The 18,869-nt window shown below is 41.2% G+C and overlaps 1 protein-coding gene across 1 annotated transcript in view; it reads right to left on the reverse strand.

Moving 5' to 3' along the window:
• Positions 1–18,869, reverse strand: part of siae (sialic acid acetylesterase) — a 126,375-nt gene that overhangs the window by 85,007 nt on the left and 22,499 nt on the right. The window contains exons 3-4 of the mRNA XM_072592983.1: positions 18,441–18,607; positions 6,059–6,197 (exon numbers count right to left, since the gene is read on the reverse strand). Coding sequence (XP_072449084.1) covers positions 6,059–6,197; positions 18,441–18,607 — 306 coding nt within the window. The remainder of the gene's footprint in view (positions 1–6,058; positions 6,198–18,440; positions 18,608–18,869) is intronic.

The raw sequence follows: 18,869 nt of genomic DNA on the forward strand, positions 1-18,869 counted from the left end.
CAGCTCATTCCATACATGCACTGCTCTCTGTGAAAATGTTGCCCCTTAGGTCCGTTATAAATCTCTCCCATCTCACCCTAAACCTATGCCCTCTAGTTCTGGACTTCCCTAATCCAGTGAAAATATCTCATTTATTCACCCTATCCATGCCCCTCATGATTTTACAAACCTCTATAAGGTCACACCTCAACCATCAACACTCCAGGGAAAACAGCCTCTTCCTATAGCTCAAATCCTCCAACCCTGGCAACATCCTTGTAAATCTTTTCTGAACCCTTTCAAGTTTCACAGCATCCTTCCTATAGGAGGGAGGCCAGAATTACACACAATATTCCAAAAGTGGCCTAACCAACGTCCTGTACAGCCACAACATTGACCTCCCAACTGTTATACTTAATGCTCTGACCAATAAAGGAAAGTATATCAAATACCTTCTTCACTATCCTATCTACCTGCAACTCCACTTTCAAGGAGCTATGAACCTGCACTGCAAGGTCTCTGTTCAGCAACACTCCCAGGATCTTACCATTAAGTGTATAAGTCCTGCCCTGATTTGCCTTTCCAAATACAGTACCACACATTTGACCAAATTAAACTCTATCTGCCACTCCTCAGCCCATTGGCCCATCTTATCAAGATCCCGTTGTACTCTGAGGTAATGTCCACTAGTTAAAAGAAGCCACTCAAATCAGAAAAGTAAATAGACACACTCCAGAGAACATCAGGACAAAAAAGCAAAAATAACAGTCTCAACTCCAGTTCAACCAACTGTAATACTAAACAACGTTTAACATCTTGCACTTCTAAAGCAGATTTTAAATTAGTGCGTGAGCATGCACATATAAATACAAGATTACTCAGGATTTTAGAGGGAAAGACTATATGTGTCTATCTTGTGTTTCAATGATAATAAAACACGTAGAATAGAATATCCTTTATTGTCACATATCTTCAATAAATTTATACGTTGCCAATTACAGCATCAACTTAGATATAAAAGTACGTAGGCACAGCTTTTGTTACAAGGTTTGCTACAAAAATAAGATGTCCAGCATTACAGAAAAGAGTTCAGTACAGCAGAGCATGTTGGCATTTAGCTTCCTGTTGGCACTAGGCTCTGGTGCCATAACGTGCCTGCGCCATGTTGTGCAGGGAGGTCACTGTGCCAGGCCAGGAAAGTACCAAACCATGCTTGGTGCTCCCACCAGCAGAAGACCATTGCAGGAGGTCAAAAGGTCACCATGCCATGAGGCCCTTACAAGAGGAGGCCACTGTGCTACGCCAACGACAGGAGGTATCCATGCCATCCAACGGAGGCCACTGCAGGAGGCTGGGACGTCGCTATGCGAAGCCAGGTGTCATCACTCACCAGAGGCTGGGAATCGTTGTTCCTTGCCAGGAGCCAGGAGTCGTTGTCGAAGGCCAGGAGTCAAAAGTAAGAAAGAAAGAAGAACACTAGGAGGAAGGAAAAGAGAAGAGAAACAAAAAAAGAAGAGTGGACAAGCTTCAACTGAAGCGCCCTACTCCGTTACCATCTTGCAACAAGACAAGATGTCTCATGGTAAACTACATCTCATTATTGATAAACAACGTGTAAAACTAAGTCAGCAAGTAGATCGGAACATTCAAAAAGAAGCTTACACCACAGTTAGAGTATTGTGTGCAGTTCTGGAATCCACATTATAGGATCAATGATAGCACTGGAGAGAACACAGAAGAGATTTATCAAGATGTTGCCTTGGCTGGAGAGATTCAGTTAATGAAGAAAGATAGATCAGACTAGGGTTGTTTTCCTTAGAGAAGACCTTTTGCTGTCAGCACATGGATATATCCTTAACTTTAGGGGTGGTATGGTGGCTCAGTGGTTAGCACTGGTGCCTCACAGCACCAGGGTCCCAGGTTCGATTCCAGCCTTGGGTGACTGTCTGTGTGGAGTTTGCACATTCTCCCCATGTCTTTGTGGGTTTCCTCTGGATGCTCCAGTTTCCTCCCACAGTCCAAAGACATGCAGGCCAGGTGAATTGGCCATACTAAATTGCCCATAGTGTTAGGTGCATTAGTCAGGGAAATTGGTCTGAATAGCTTACTCTTCAGAGGGTCAATGTGGACTGGTTGGGCTGAAGAGCCTGTTTCCACACGATAGGGAATCTAATCTAATTATTTTATTTTGTTCACCTGCAGGTGCACCTGATAAGCTCTGTCAATATTATGGACCAGACCAAGCCCCCTTCAAATATATCAAGGAGCTGACCTTGATTCTAATTTTTTATCTTATATAAAGACAGGTGTAAGATACCGTGTTCCAGATATAATTTAATTGGTTGCGATACTCAGCTTTAAGCAAAACATACTTTATTCTTACCCTAATGTTAAAATACAACAAAAGGAGGAAGGACTGGTATAACTTTAAGTCTATTGAAAAACTTAACACATTAATAGACTATTTAACTACTAAACAGCAATTGATCCAATATAGTGACATCCCATAAACACGTCCTTAGCAAAAATGTGGAGGAGCCGATGTAGGACTAGGATGGAAAGATTTTTTTTTAAAAATCACACAAGGAGCACCTGAAGGAGTAGTGCTCTGAAAGCTAGTGCTTCCAAATAAACCTGTTGGACTATAACCTGGTGTTGTGTGATTTTTCATTTTATCCTTAGCAAAGGCAAAGTCAGTCAAACAGATTGCCTCACGTGCAATTCTGGCCCAGAAAGTGATCCCAAGCTTTTAGTTGCAACAGAGAGACAGAGCAAGAGAGACATAGCAGTTTGCGTGACTAGCTTCAAAATTAAAGGTGGCACAGTGACTCAGTGGTTAGCACTGCTACCTCACAGCACCAGAGTCCCAGGTTCAATTCCAGCCTCAGGGGGCTGTGTGTGTGGAGTTTGCACATTCTCCCCGTGTCTGTGTGGGTTTCCTCTGGGTGCTCCAGTTTCCTCCCTCAGTCCAAAGATGTGGAGGCCAGGAGAACTGGCCATGCTAAATTGCCCGCAGTGTTAGGTGCATTAGTCAGAGGGGAATGGGTCTGGGTGTGTTACTCTTCGGAGGGTCAGCGTGGACTGAAGGGCCTGTTTCCACAATGTAGGGAATCTAATCTAATCCCAATAATTGCTGAAAGCTAAACTAAAACCCTAATTCTGTGGGGGCCCATCTTTACCAATTCATGCTGCTTCTATTGATCCAACCTTTTAAAGAAAAAACGGGCTCAAGCTAGTCTATCTTCTTAATATGTTTTGAGGGAGTTTGGTCTGGTCCATAACAATTTTTCACTTATAATATTTATATCAAACTGTCTTTAAGATCTTATTTGTGAATGAATGCATTTGTGGTTTTAAACAGCAAATATGATAAGTCTCATAGTAGTTAACTAGTAATCCATTTTTGTCTTTATTCAAAGAATAAATTTGTTTACAATAAATATATTTTTCCATTAATGACAAATCCTTGTGTGAAATATATTTATCCTGAATACCAGTGTGATGGGATAATTTATCATCTTGGTGGTTTGGTTAACTAAGTGGTGGAATGGTGCCTCAGTGATTAGCACAGCTGCCTCACAGCGCCAGGGACCCAGGTTCAATTCTGGCCTCGGACGACTGTCTGTGTGGAGTTTGCACGTTCTCCCAGTGTCTGCGTAGGTTCTTCCGGGTGCTCTGGTTTCCTCCCACAGTCCAAAGATGTGCAGGTTAGGTGAAATGGCCGCGCTAATTTGCCCATAGTGTCCAGGGATGTGTAGGTGAAGTCCATTAGTCAGGGTAGAGAGAAATGGGTCCAGGTGGGTTACTCTTTCGAGGATCGGTGTGGACTTATTGGGCTGCAGGGCCTGTTTCCACACTGCAGGGATTCTATCATTCTAGTTACACATTTATAATGACTTGTGGAACAGTGAGGTTCAACTATCTGCACTATCTTCTCAACTGTGTTAGACATATAGCAACAAGGGATACAGAATAAAGGTGAGTTAATCAAATGAAGATGCCAATCTGCCACGGTTTGACAATATAGCCTGCCAATACCATTCTGTAGGCTAAGGCTTTCTTCCTCGCTATTTACTTTAACTCAAATTTTCATGTCATCTGCAAATTTACTGACCATACCTCCTCCATTCATGTCAACACCATTTCTATACACAACAAACAGCAAGGGAGACTCAGCATCAATCCCTGTGTTTTGTAACTGGACACAGACGTCCAATGGTCAAAACACTCACTGACAATGACCGCCTGCTTCCTGAATTGGGTCCAATTTACTAAATTACCCTAGAAACCACGAAGTCTTAGCTTAACCAGTCTCCACGTGAAACCTTATCAAAAGCCTGACGGACATCCATTCAAACTACATCAACTACCCTCATCTACATAATCAGTCACCTTGTCAAAATAAAAAAAAATCAACCAAAGCTTCCAAACTTAAAAACATGTGAATCTTTTACCTTCTCTATGGTGGAGGGATGTTCTGTAGTTGAATATTTTTAACGCTGTGATAAACAGAATTCAGGTCTCTCTCAGAATCAAGGTTATGGGGAATGGACAGCAAATTAGAGTTCAAGCTCAAGATCAGGCAAGGTTGTAATGAATGGTGTTGTGGGATCTAGGACTCAAATGGCCTACTTCGGTTACTATTTTTTCCTGTTCATCTGGTACCTTGGCGGCAATGTACCATTCTGGAAACAGGGCTGTAAGCATGAATCACCTATCTATTCCCCTCCTAGTATCCCCTATCACTGTTGCCTTCTGATCTTCCTCTTCCTATTCCTACACAGCAGAGCCAAACCATCCATGGTGTTGTGGCTACACTTCCCAAAGGAATTGAAGACTGGATGGGGGAAAAAACTGATTTATTACAAATACTATATTTTCTTCCACATTAAAACCCAAATCTATACATTAGTTAAATCCATCAACTGGAAGAATCTCAGAAAGCAGAATATCATAGACAGCCAAACAAGGAGACAGTAAGCACAATAGGGAACTGCCCTGCCAGTTAGGAATACGAATATAGTGCAATACAACACACTGCATGTTATGCCATGCTTTAATTTACTGTTATTTACCAGATCCATGACAACATGTTCAAACTTAAATAAAACTAATGTTATGAAGTTCAAGGTGTGTACTGTATCTTTAAGAGAGTGTGAATGTTGTTATGAACTGAGAAATGACAAGCATCTGTGATATGACTAGATGGTAGTCCCAGAGTGTACTGGAAAGTTGAAAATATGTAACATTTGGCTGTGAAATGGATATCGAAGTTTGGGTTGCTGTTTTTGCTGTTTTCACAACAATACGAATTTAACCCATCAGATTAAATTATGTCCCATGATACTAAAACCCAATCGAGTTTGAATTTATTGTCTCATTGGTTCAATGTTAGCAAAACAATGCGATGATGAGGGGCTATAAAATGAGGACCATTGAAAATTGATCAGAGAGCAACTGCCAGCAAGACAGAAATGCCTGGAGATCGAACATCTTGCTCTCCAAGAAATTAGGAAATACTCTTAATGAAAGGTACCTTTTCACATGAAACATTCTCATAGTAAAAATGAAGACGATGACCCAGGGAATTCAGCAATCAGAAGAGTGAAGTCACAGAAGATGACAGCTACTGTGTGGTTTTTGAAATTTTAAGTAAGTGTCTTAGTGGAATAACATACTACATAGAGTTGGAGGCAAATAATAAACAGTTAAGAGAAAAGGGGGCTAAAAGTTGTGAATAGTTGTTTAATGTTCACTTTTAGAGTTAAAAAATAAATTGATTCTACTTCCTTCAAATAGAGGAATTTGTGAGTTATGAGGCAAGGCGAGCTTTTCTGGGTGTTTGGTTTAATTAAAAGAGGGGGACCACCTCCTTGTCGTAACAGTAAGGTTTTCCAAACAGGGCCCTGAGAAATATTTTCTGTAGACTTGACATTCTTTTTGGTTTGTTATTTTGAAAATAGTTTTGTAGATACTTAACACAAAGAACAAAGGTTATATTGAGTAGGCCGTTTGCATCCACTGCTAGAGTCAGTCTTCCCCGCTACAATGTTACCCTTCAGTGCAATACCCTTCTTACCTGCAGTGGGAATTGACCACTGTACCGCAATGCTTTCAAGATCATTCAACTCTTCAGCTGATTCGTTCAATCCTGCTTGGAAGAGTCGTATATAAGGATAATGGGAAGCAAGCGAGAGCACTTCACTTGCATTAATAATCTGAAAGACAGGAAGTATTGCAATATTGCACACTTCATTATTAAACCAGACAAACAAAGCTCAACATAGGTTTACATTAACTCTTAAGAAATTTTGCAACTTGGAGCTGTTTCTAACATTTCACTCCCCTCACTGCCATTCAGAGATACTTTGAGAGCCTCATAACACACTCCACCTCTTCTTCTCTTTACAAACCCCTTCCCTCTCCCCTCATGACATATGTGACAGTGTTGCTCTATTTACAAGGTTATGTTGTCCTTGCCTTTTTTTCCAAAAGGGGGTCATAAACACAGCGGGTCTGATATGACTGGAAACATCTACTTGAGAATGTTTTTAAATCTTTCTTTTAAAAAACTTGTACAATGAAAGGGGAGTGACCGGTTCTCCCTGTTCAGGATTTGGTTTGGTTTGCTTTGCTTTCGGCAAGCAGTCAGCCTTTGAGGCAGCTGCTCAAAGAAACAGCTCCATGCTGATCCTGTCTCTCTCTGACATCTCTCGTGTGTTTCATATTACTTTTTTTGCCAAGGAGATGTTAATGGTGATGTTGTAAGTATTTGGAACAGCATCATTAAGTTGTGATAGAGTCAACTGGATTTTCAAATAGTTATGTTATTCTACATTATCTTCTCTTTTGTCCATTCATATATAAATTCTGTTTTGTTTGAAACAGGGTGGTTGGACCAGCTGCATCACTCCTGGAGAAACCAATTAACACCTGCTTAAAACAACTCGAACAGTTAGGGTCCAGACGGTCTTCCTGAAATGTTTTGAGGGGTCTGGCCTGGTCCATAACAAATTGGGGGGGTCTTTGCGCAATTTGTTCCAAAGTTCCAAATTGGCATTAGGGTTGGTAGACTCAGTGGCAATGAGTGGTTAAGTCTTTTGTTATGGGTGTTGAATTCAGTTTGTTTAAACACTGCTTGGTGTAGGAATGGCTCTTTCAGTCACTAAGCGTTTCTTGGGGTTGGAACAAGTGCAGGCTTTACAGAAAGTGAACAAGGAAAAGCTGCTGGAATTGGCAAACAAGCTGGAGTTGGAGCTGTCTCTTTCCATGAGGAAAGGAGAGATAATTACAGTGTTCTGAAGGTGTAGGTGTGTACTGTACCTTTAAAAGAGAGTGAAAACTGACACGGAGCTAGAAAGGCACAGAGTATGCTAAAAAATTTCAAAAATGTAACATTTGGTTGTGAAACAAATACCTGAGCTGAGCTGTTATGCTACACAACAAATTCGAATTTGGCCAGTTTAAATTATGCCCCAAGATACCAAAATCCAATCAAATTTTCATTTTACTGTTTTGATGACATCAAACCAATGAGACAGACCAATGAGACGGTCCATTGATTTGGTGTATTTAAAAATCAGGCATTTTGAACAGTTAGCCAGAGCAGAAAAAGCATCAACAGACTGCCCCCGCAGAATCGCTCTCTGAAAGGTACCTGTTCATATGAAATCTGTGAAGCAGAAGACTGAAGAAAAGAACTAAGAATAATCTATAGAGGAAAATACAAAGGGAATACCGAAAGCTGACTGGTTTTGAAATTTGCATTTTTGTTAAACTTAATCAGAGGGTTTTAATCGATTCAGTATAGTGTTGCAGAGTGAGCGGTAGATAAATTGATCAGACAAAGGAGGTTTACACTGTAGATAATTGTGCTTTAATGTTCTTTTACTTTACTTGGAGTGAAAGAATAAATTGTTAATTTTTTTCCTTAAATAGTAGAATTTCGGTAGTCTTTATCACTCATACTTTAACAGATTATGAGGCGAGGTGAGCTTTTCTGTGTGTCTGGTTTAAATTTGCAGAAGCGTTTACCCAGTGTCATAACAGTCCATGATTTGAACCATTGAGACATATCCAGTTTGAGATATGGACATATCTGAATAGATCTGGGGAACGGAAAAGCCCAGTAGGAAAACTTACAGGTTAGTGTCCTAGAACCTTAAATAAAACGTAGATGAGACAATTTGTTTAATTTTGGTTACTTGTGGTTGGTTAAATTAAAAGCGAGAGAAATGGCTCTTAAATTTGCTAAAGAGATTCTGGGGCTTGAAGTTGATTCCCAAATTTGCCAAAAAAGTTTAGAAGGAAAGAAAAAGACCTTACTCTTAGAATTAGCAACGTGTCAGAATTGGGTTTAACCAAGGACAAAAGTAAAGCTGAAATTGTAAGGCAATTACTCAAACACTTAGGTTTGTCAGAGAAACAGACAAGTGCAAAAGAGTTAGAAAAACTTAAATTACAATTGAGGAAAATCTTAGAAGATAAACAAAGAGAGAGAGAGAGAGGAAAGGAAGAGGGAGACAGAAAATGAAAGTGAGAGAGGAGAGAGAAAGAGGGGGAAAGAGAGAGGGGAAAAAGAGAGAGAAGGTTCTTATCTGAGCAAGAAGATAGAGAAGAAAAGGGAGAGGGGGGAAAGAAAAGAGAATTTGAATTTGAGACGTTGTGACTTAGTCAGCAAAATCATATTAACAGGATGGAGGTGAAAAGAACAGGTAGTGATACATACAAATATGTCAAAACTCTGCCACATTCTGATGAGAAAGATGTTGAAGCCTTATTTATTTCACTTGAAAAATTGGCTAGGCAGATAGAGTGGTCCGAAGACTTGTGGGTAATGCTTGTTCAGACTAAACTGGTAGGCAGGCAGGCAGGTATTTGCAGCGCTGTTAGATGAGAGGTCATCTTAGAACTCGTGACCCCTAGTAATTGAGTCCTGCACTCTGGGAAGAAGTTTCTTGTTATCAACCCTGTCTACACCTCTCATGATTTTGTAGGCTTCAACCTCCATCTTTCTAATGAAAATAATCCTAATCTACTCAACCTCTCTTCATAGATAGCGCTCTCCATACCAGTCAACATCCTGGTGAACTTCCTCTGCACGCTCTCCAAAGCATCCACATCCTTTTGGTAATGTGGTGACCAGAACTGCATTCCAAACGTAGCCAAACCAAAGTCTTATACAACTATAACACGACCTGCCAACTCTTGTACTCAATAACCCATCCGATAAAGGAAAACATGCTGTATGCCTTTTTGACCTCTCTACTGACCTGTGTTGCCACTTTCAGGGAACAATGGACCTGAACACTGTACATCAAATTTTTCTAGGCCTTTTCCATTTCTTACGTGGTTGGCTCTTGAATTGGATCTTCCAAAATGCATCACTTTGCAGTTGCCCAGATTAAACTCCATCTGTCATTTCTCTGCCCAACTGTGCAATCTATCTATATTCTGCTGTATTCTCTGACAGTCCCCTTCACTCTCTGCTACTCCACCAATCCTAGTGTCACCTGCAAACTTGCTAATGAGGCAACCTACACTTTCCTCCAAATCATTTATGTATATCACAAACAACAGAAGTCTCAGCATGGATCCCTGTGGAACACCATTTTGAGGTCTCCATTTTGAGAAGCCCCCTTCTACTACTACTATTCTGTCTCCTGTTGCCCAACCAGTTCTCTATCCATCTAGCTAGAACACCGTGGACCTCATGCAACTTCACCTTCTTCATCAGCCTACCATGGGGAACCATATCAAACGCCTCCGCGTCCATGTACATGACATCTACAGCCCTTCCTTAATCAATCAACTTTGTCACTTACTCAAAGAATTCTATTAAGTTGGTAAGACATGACCTCCCCCACACAACACTATGTTGCCTATCATTGATAAGCCTATTTTTTTCCAAATGGGAATATGTCCTATTCCTCAGTATCTTCTCCAACAGCGTCCCTACCACTGACATCAGGCTTAAATGGTCTATAATTACCTGGAGTAATCAAACATCTATCCCTTACCTCAGCATCCATCATATCCTTCTCCTCGGAGAATATCGATGCAAAGTACTCATTAAGAATCTCACCCATTTTCTCTGACTCCACGGATAACTTTCCTCCTGTGTCCTTGAGTGGGCCAACCCTTTCTCAAGCTAACCTCTTGCTTCTTATATATGAATAAAAGGTTTGGAATTTTCCTTAACTCTGTTTTCTAAAGATATTTCATGACCCATTTTACCCCTCTTAATTCTTTGTTTCAGATTAACTACTTCAAATTCAGTAAATGATCAGGCTCAGGAGGGTGTCACTATCAGCCAGGCATGTAGAGGGATACAAGAGATTGTGTTGAAGGAGCCCCAGTCCTTGAGCTTGTCTAACAGCTTTGAAATTCTTGCTCCCTGTGTGGATGAGATTGGGGGCTGTAGGAAGGATGAACAAACTGACCAAAACACTGTGGATCAGGGAGTCATTCAAGTGGGGGAGCAGGGTGTAAAGAAAAGGGAATTGCAGTTGTAATTGGGGATAGTATAGCCAGTGGAATAGACACTCTTCTCTCTGACCAAGATTGAGAGTACCAAAGGCCTGATGCTCAGAATCAGAATATCTCATCTTGGCCGCAGAAGAATTTAGAGAGAGGGGAAGGATCTAGCTTCCATGTTCCACTAAGTTACAACGTTACAGCCAGAAAGAGGAAACAAACTCTGCTGAGGGAAAATAAATAGCTAGGAGCTAAATTTGAAAGCATGACCAAAAGGTAAGAATCTTTGGATTATTTGCTGAGACATGAGCAAATTACCGCAGGGTAAACAAGATCAAAGTGGTAAACACCTGACTCGAAGACCACACCAGGTTTGAATTCATGCGATATTGGCATCAGTACTGGGCAAGGACAGAGCTGTTCCAATGGGATGCTGCTCCACTTGAATCCCACTCGGATGACAGCCGTGTGTATTACTTAACTAGGACTATCAATAGTTTTGGACGGGGCATGGGTTGGACGTGTCCACTTGGATGGAAAATTATGGACAAAGTTAAAAGCATAGAGGAAGGGCTCAGCAGAGGTTATTAAAGTTTCCAGTACAAGCAACAGGGCAGACGGTATGGAATCTAACTTCAGATGCAGCACAGAAGTGGTTAAATGTGAGAAGTGGGGGGTGGGGCTTAACTGCACACAGTATATGGAAAAAAGGTAAATGGCTTGTAGAACAGATTGAAATCGACAAATAAATGTTGTGGGTATCACAGAGATACAACTGCAAGAGGATTAGGGCTGGGAACTAAAGTTCCAAGGATACATGTCTTATCAAAAGGATAGGCAGTTGGGCAGAGGGGACCAGTTTGCCATGTTAGTAAATTAAATCAATAGCAAGAGGAGATATACAGTTGGAAGGCACAGTTGAGGATCGCAAAAGGAAAAAGACCTAATGGGAGTTGTGTACTGGCCAACTAGCAGTAGGCAGGATATGGGGAAGAAAATAAATCATAAGATAGTGCCTTTCTTACATGTCTATTCTATTACAATAATCTGAGGTGTTAATGGTAGTCAATAATCTGAGGGGACTTCAATATTCAGGTAGACTGGGAAAATCAGATTGGTAGCAGATTAGGGCAGCATGGTGGCTAAGTGCCTCACAGTGCCAGGGACCCAGGTTTGATTCCAACCTCCATCTGTGTGTAGTTTGCACAGTCTCCTCGTGTCTGTGTGGGTTTCCTCGGGGTGCTCCAGTTTCCTCTCACAGTCCAAAGATGTGCAGGTTAGCTTAGTTGGCCAATGCTAAATTGTCCATAGTGTTCAGGGATGGGTAGGTTAGGTGCATTAGTCAGGGGTAAATATGGGGTGGGTTACTCTTCGGAGGGTCGGTGTGGACTTGTTGGGCTGAAGGATTGTAGGATCCACACTGTAGGATTCTATTATCTCAAGAAAAGGAATTTGTGGAATGTCCGAGATGACATTTTGGAGCAGCTTACAGTATAGCTCAATAAGGAAGAGGCGATTCTGGATTTTGTGATACGTCATGAGGCAGATTTGATTAGTGAGCTGAAGGTGAAGGAACCCCTCAGGGTCATGACCATATTATGATAAAATTCACCCTGTAGCTTGAGAGGGAGAAGACTGAATCAGTTGTAACGGTATTAGAATTGAGTAAAGGTAACTACAAAAGCAAGAGGGAGGAGCTGGCCAGAGTGGATTGGAAGGGGAGGCTCACAGGGAAGACGGTGGAGCAACAATGGCAGGATATTCTGCAGGTAATGTGGGTGCCACAGCTGAAATTGTCCCAACAAAGGAAAGAAACAGACTAAAGGGTGGATGTGACAACCAAGGCTGATGAGGAAAATCAGGGACAATATTAAAAGCAAAAGAGAAAGGATATAATGTGGTGAAGATTAATGAGAAGCCAGAGGATGGGAAGCTTCTCAAAAGCCAGCAGAGAATAACTGAATAAGCAATAAAGGGGGCGCGGGGGGGGAGGTGAAATAGGAGTGTAAATAGCTCATAATATAAAAGAAGGTTGCAAGAGTTTTTTTTCAGATACCTAAAAAGAAAAAGAGAGAGGCAAGAGTAGACACTGGACCATTGGAAAATGAGGCTGGAGTAGCAGTAATAGGGAACAAAGAAATGGTGGAGGCACTGAAAATGTAATTTGCATCAGTTTTCCCAGTTGAAGACACCAGCATCACATCAGACCTTCAAGTGAGTCAGGGGGAGAAATGAGTGTAATGGGCAATCAGTAAGGAGATGCTGGGGAAACTGCAAGATCTGAAGTTGGGTAAATCACCCAGACCAGATGGACTACATCCAAGAATTCTGATGGAAATAGTTGGTGAAATTATCCTGGCATTGGTGGGGATCCTTTAGGAAACACTGGAGTCAGGGAGTTTCTGGAGGATTGGAAAATGGCTAACGCCACACCTCGGTTTAAAAAAGGGGGGTCAGGTTAAGATAAAGGAGAGCCAGTGAAAGTGATCTATTTGTATTTCCAGAAGGCCTTTGACAAGATACAACAGAGGAGGCTGCTGAATAAGAGCCCAAGGTGTCACAGGCAAGGTGTCAAGACAGCAGCCAGTGATTCAGAGTTCCTCAGGGATCAGCGTTGGGACCACCACATCTGTTTATGTTATACATGAATGATGTAGGCGAAGAAACTGAGGGAATTGTTGCTAAGTTTGCAGATGACACAAAGATTTCTATTTTCATAGAATCAGAGTCATATAGCACAGAAACAGGCTCTTCAATGCACCATATCTATGCTGATCAATAAATAATCAAACAACACTATTTACCTGCACTTGTTCCATAGCTTACTTTTTATTTATTCATTCACTGGATAAGGGTGTCACTGGCTAAGACAACATTTATTGCCCATTATTAACTGCCCCGAGGACAGTTAAGAATAAGTAGAAAGTGAGGACTGCAAATGCTGGAGATCAGAGTTGAAGAGTGTGGTGCTGGAAAAGCACAGCTGGTGAGGTAACACCCGAAGAGCAGAAGAGTCAACATTTCGGGAATAAGCCCTGATGAAGTTAAGAATAAACCACATTGTTGTGGGTCTGGAGTCACATGTAGGCCAGACCAGGTAAGGATGGCAGTTTCCTTCCCTAAAGGATATTTGTGAACCTGATGAATTTTTCCAACAATCAACAGTGGATTCAGGGCTATCATTAGACTCTTAATTTCAGATTTTTATTGATTCAAATTCCACCAGCTGCCTTGGCAGTATTCAAATCCAGGTCCCCAAAACATTACCTGGGTCTCTGGATTAACCTCCCCAATACCCTGGTATCTTAAGAGCTCGTCCAGATGCTTCTTAAATGTTTTGAGAATACTTTCCTCCACCACTCTCCTAGGCAGCACATTCCAAATCTGAGCAAGTCTGAATAAAGAAGTTTCTCTTCATCTCCACTCCTTGCTCTCTTGCTGACAATCTTGAAATTGTGACCCTCTAGTTACTGACAGAAACGTAAAATCCCTTTCCATATTATTCATAATTTTGAACATCTCAATAAGGTCACCTCTTAATCTTCTCTGCTGCAAGGAAAACAGGAAAAGTGAGGACTGCAGATGCTGTCATTCCTGATGAAGGGCTTATGCCCGAAACATTGAATCTCCTGCTCCTCAGATGCTGCCTCACCTGTAAGGAAAACAAGCTCAATTTCTTTCATCTTTCTTTGTATCTAGAATCCCTCATTCCTGGGCTGATTCTAATAAATCTCTTATACTTTCTCCAGGGGTTTAACATTCTTCCTTATATAGAACTCAACACAATACTGCAAATGTGGTCTTATTCGTAGAGGTGTAGCATCACTTCATTGCTTTTATACTCTATGCCTCTATTATAAACCCAAGGATCCTATAAGCCTTTTTAACAATTGTTTCAACTTGCCTGGTCCCCCTCAGAGAATCATGAACATGAGACCCAAGGTTTCTCTGTCCTCCAAATTTGTACACTTGAGTCTTGTTTCTTCTACCAATTCACAGTTGTTTCTTCTACCAAAATACATTACTTCACATTTCTCTGCATTGAAATTCATCTGCCAGGCATCTGCCCATTTGGACAACTTGCCAATGCTCACCTGAAGTCACTCAGCATCATCTTCACAATTCACTGTTCTACCCAGCTTAGTATTTAGAGATTTTGCCTTCAGCACCCCTCTCCAAATCGTTGATGTAAATCAGAAAAAGTAAGGATCCCAATGCCGAGTCCTGGGAATACCACTTTCAAGTCCTTTCCTTTCTGAGAAATGCCCATCAGTACATACCCTCTGTCTCCTATCTTTTAATTAACTTCTCATCCATATTGCTAAGGATCCATCAAACCCAAACATTTCTAATTTGCAAATAAATGTTCCATATGGCAATGTATCAAATTCTTACTGCAAGTCAAAATATACAGCTTCCACTGCATTACTCCCCATTCACTGCCTGTGTTACCTCATCAAAGAATTAAATTTGTTCGACATGATCTGCCCTTGATGAAGCAATGTTGACTGCCTAGCATTTATTTTTCTCCAAGTGTAGCTTGTCTTATTCCATACCATGGCCTCCATCTGTTTTTCCACTATCAGTGTTAAGCTGACAGATCTGTAATTGCCTGGATTATCCTTTATCCACTTCTTAAACATCAGCGTCATATTTGCATGCAACGTTCCAATCATAGAGTCATAGAGATGTACAGTATGGAAACATTTGGTCTAACTCAAAGAACAAAGAACAGTACAGCACAGGAACGAGGCCTTCCAAGTCTGCACTAACACGTTTTGCCCTTCCACATGAAAACTGTCTTCACTTACAGGATCTGTATCCCTCTATGCCCTTCCTCTTCAAAATATTCATCCAGTCGCTTCTTGGATGTTGCTACTGTGTCTGCTTTCACCACCTCCTGACAGCGCGTACCAAGCACACGTGATCCTGTGTGTGAAATACTTGCCCGCAAACCTGTTTTAAACATTGCCCTCACCCCTCATCGCCACCCCCTTGAACCTGTGTCCCTAGTAATTGATGCCTCCACTCTGGGAAAAATCCTCATACTTTCCACTCTAACCATGCCATTCACAATCTTATAAACTTCTACCAGGTTGCCCCTCATTCCAGTGAAAGTGAAACCCAGTCTATCCAACCTTTCTTCATAGCTAAATTGCCCCAAGTAAAAGCAAAATATTGTAGATGCTGGAGATCTGAAATAAAACAGAAAATGCCACAGAAACTGCGTTAATATTTCTTCTCTGACTCTTCTTTGAAACTGTGATTTGAACTCAAAATGTTAGCATTGCTACTCTTTCCACAGATGCTGTCAGACTTGTTGGGTTTCTCCAGCACTTTCTGTTTTGATTACCTGTGAACTCCGGAGATTGAGCAACTTCAAGTATAACTTGGATCTCTAATAAATAAGGGATAAAACTCCTCTACTCCTGGGTACCAAAGATGAAATACATTATAAATAACCCACATATTTTATAAATACAATGAAATGACTGAAGCCTCCTTTAGGACACCACAAACCACATCCTATTTTGAGAACATACACATTATTCCTAAAGTCTTCATCTACCAAAATAACTCCTAACTGAAGCCAGTAAATTACTCCAATTCCATATGTCCTCACTTTTGTTACCAGTCTCTTATGCAGTGGGAATAAATGGAGGACAAAGAGGCAAAAGAGATGAAGCAGAGGAAACTGGTCATAACATTGCAGTACATGACTGGACACTGGCAGTGTCAGCAACAATGATCACAATCACAGCTGAAACAGATTTGTAGGAGGGAACAAAGACTTCCGGCTGTCTTGTGCTGTGCTTTCAGTTGCACTACAGCCCCATGCTTCTGACCTTGGGCATTCGGTGTGGAGGGGTATAGTAAGTCAAAGGACTTCCTCGTGGGTATGTTCCTGGACCTAACCAAGTGGCTATTATTAAGTCCAGGCAGCAGGTTATGGAAGGAGTCATAGCCCCTCTCCCACAGCTATATTTGTGTCCGGGTGTACTCGGCGAGGGAGCATACGTGTCAACCAATATTCTCAATGTCTTCAGGGAAGGTGGGCATCATAGTGGATGGAATGCTTTATCTCCCTTTCCAACTACATTTAATTTAGGCCCTCACCCTTAATGTTTTGCATTTTCCTTTAATAGGTTGTGCATGTAAATTAACCAATTAGAAAATACTTGTGATTTCTCAATGGTTAGCATTGCTGCCCCATAGTACCAAGGACCTGGGTTCAATTCTACCCTTGGGTGACTGTGGAGAATGCATATTCTCCCACTGTTTGCGTGAAATTCCTCCAGGTGCTCCAGTTTCTTCCCACGGTCCAAATATGTGCAGGTTGGGTAGATTTGCTATGCTAAATTGCCCAGTGTCTAAGGATGTGCAGGCTAAGCGGATTAGCCATGGAAAATGCAGGGTTACAGGGATAGGGTAGGGAGATGAGTCTAGGTGGGATGTTATTCAGAGGGTCAGTGTGGACTCAATAAGCTGAAAGGCCTGCTTCCACACTGTAGGGATTCTATGATACACTGCTGCTGGTTAATAGATGAAAAATAAATACCACGGGTGATTTGATGGTGGGCAAAAAAAGCCATTCAGATGTGTTTAAAAACACTTCTGAATATTTAACTGATATAAGAAAAGGACTTCTAGCTAATATTTCTTTAGAAACCAGACTTCTAGCTGTGATCATGGATTTTACAAATAGAAGCAGAGAACCAGGAAGCTATGCAGTCATACATTTAGAGTTATATAGCACAGAAGCAGACCCTTCCAGTGCAACTCATCTGTCTCAACCAGATATCCTAAACTGATCTAGTCTCATTTGCCAACATTTGATCCTTCTCCCTCTAAACCTTTCCTGTTAAATGTTGTAATTATATCCACCTCCACCACTTTCTGTGGCATTTTGTGCAAAAGTTGTCCCTCAAGTGCGTTTTAAATCTTTCCCTTCCCACCTTAAACCTATGCCCCCGAGTTTTGGACTCCCCTACCCTAGGAAAACGACCTTGGCAATTCACCCTATCCATGCCCCTCATTATTTCATAAACCTCTATAAACCTCAGCCTCAATGTTCCAGGAAAAATGCTCAGGCCTATTCAGCCTCTCCGTGTAGCTCAAACACTCTAATCCTGGCAATATTAGTTGTGCTAAATTAATTAAAAAAAGAAACAAAATTATGTTCAACTGGAATTTGGTTTCAAATTCTGAGCACATTTTAGAAAGGACATAAAGATTTTGTGAAGCGATACAGAAGGGACTTATGAAAATTGTTCCAGGCATGAGTCATTGCCTGAAGATTGAGTCAAAACCTGGAACTTCCTTCCTATCAGCGTAGGTATATCTACACACTCATGAACTGCAGCAATTCAAGGAGGAAGTTCACTATCACCTTCTCATTCCACCATGTGAGGTGAGCAATAAATGCTTGCTTAACCAGTGACACCACATACCGTGGATTTTTGTTTTAATATAGCCAAACAGTCAGAGATGGCAGAATTCCACATGACGAATTTGGACTTCAAACTGTAGATTGGTCTGGTAAGATGGTGGAAGAAGATAGGAGAAAAAAAGTTGCAGGTTATGATGTAGAAACTGAGGAATTGGATTGCTCAAGTTTGCACTGGCAGTTTCAATATATCGAATGGCCTCCTTCTGCTGTAATTCTGTGAAACAGGACAATGCCTTGGCTTCTGAATTACAAGGGGTAGAAGCATGGGTTTTCTCAGCCAGTGGCCAGTTGGCAGAGTTGGAAAGAACTGTAAAACAAGCTCAACAATAAGAATGTAATGAGATCTCTGTCAGCCAGAAACACTGCACGGTATTTTATGCTACATGGTAGCTCTTGGGAGCGGAACCAACTTCACTATATAATTGTGATTATCGGACATCTTCAAGGTCATGTCAAGGTGTGTATTTCTATCTTTTCCTGACAACACAAGACTTTTCTCCATAAAGCTCCTCCAGCACAAGGAAAAAATAATTACCTGCGATACTGTCATCTCCATATTGCTTTGCCCACCGCACAGCCAGATATCTCCAAAATAAACATCTTTTAAAACAATGCTTTCCACTCTTCTGGAATAATTCTGCTCTGCAATAATCCAAAATGGACCACCTGGACCAAAAGGGCGAAGGGAAACATTCCAGACACCTGAAAAATAACACAGAAATAAAAGTAAAGTAAAGTACTTGTACTCGGTGGAGGGAGGCGGGAATCACATGTACATGACATCACTGAAGTTTGACTATAATTAACACCAATCAAAAATACATTCCTTGTCAGCAGAGACCTCAGGAAAACAGCAGCACACATTTATATCAGATCTTTAACATAGTTTAATATTCCAATGCATTTCAGAGCATAATTGTCAAACAAAATCTGACACCAACCCACATAAACAAAAATTAGAACC

The sequence above is a fragment of the Chiloscyllium punctatum genome, chromosome 23, assembly GCF_047496795.1.
Source record: "Chiloscyllium punctatum isolate Juve2018m chromosome 23, sChiPun1.3, whole genome shotgun sequence".
NCBI lineage: Eukaryota > Metazoa > Chordata > Chondrichthyes > Orectolobiformes > Hemiscylliidae > Chiloscyllium > Chiloscyllium punctatum.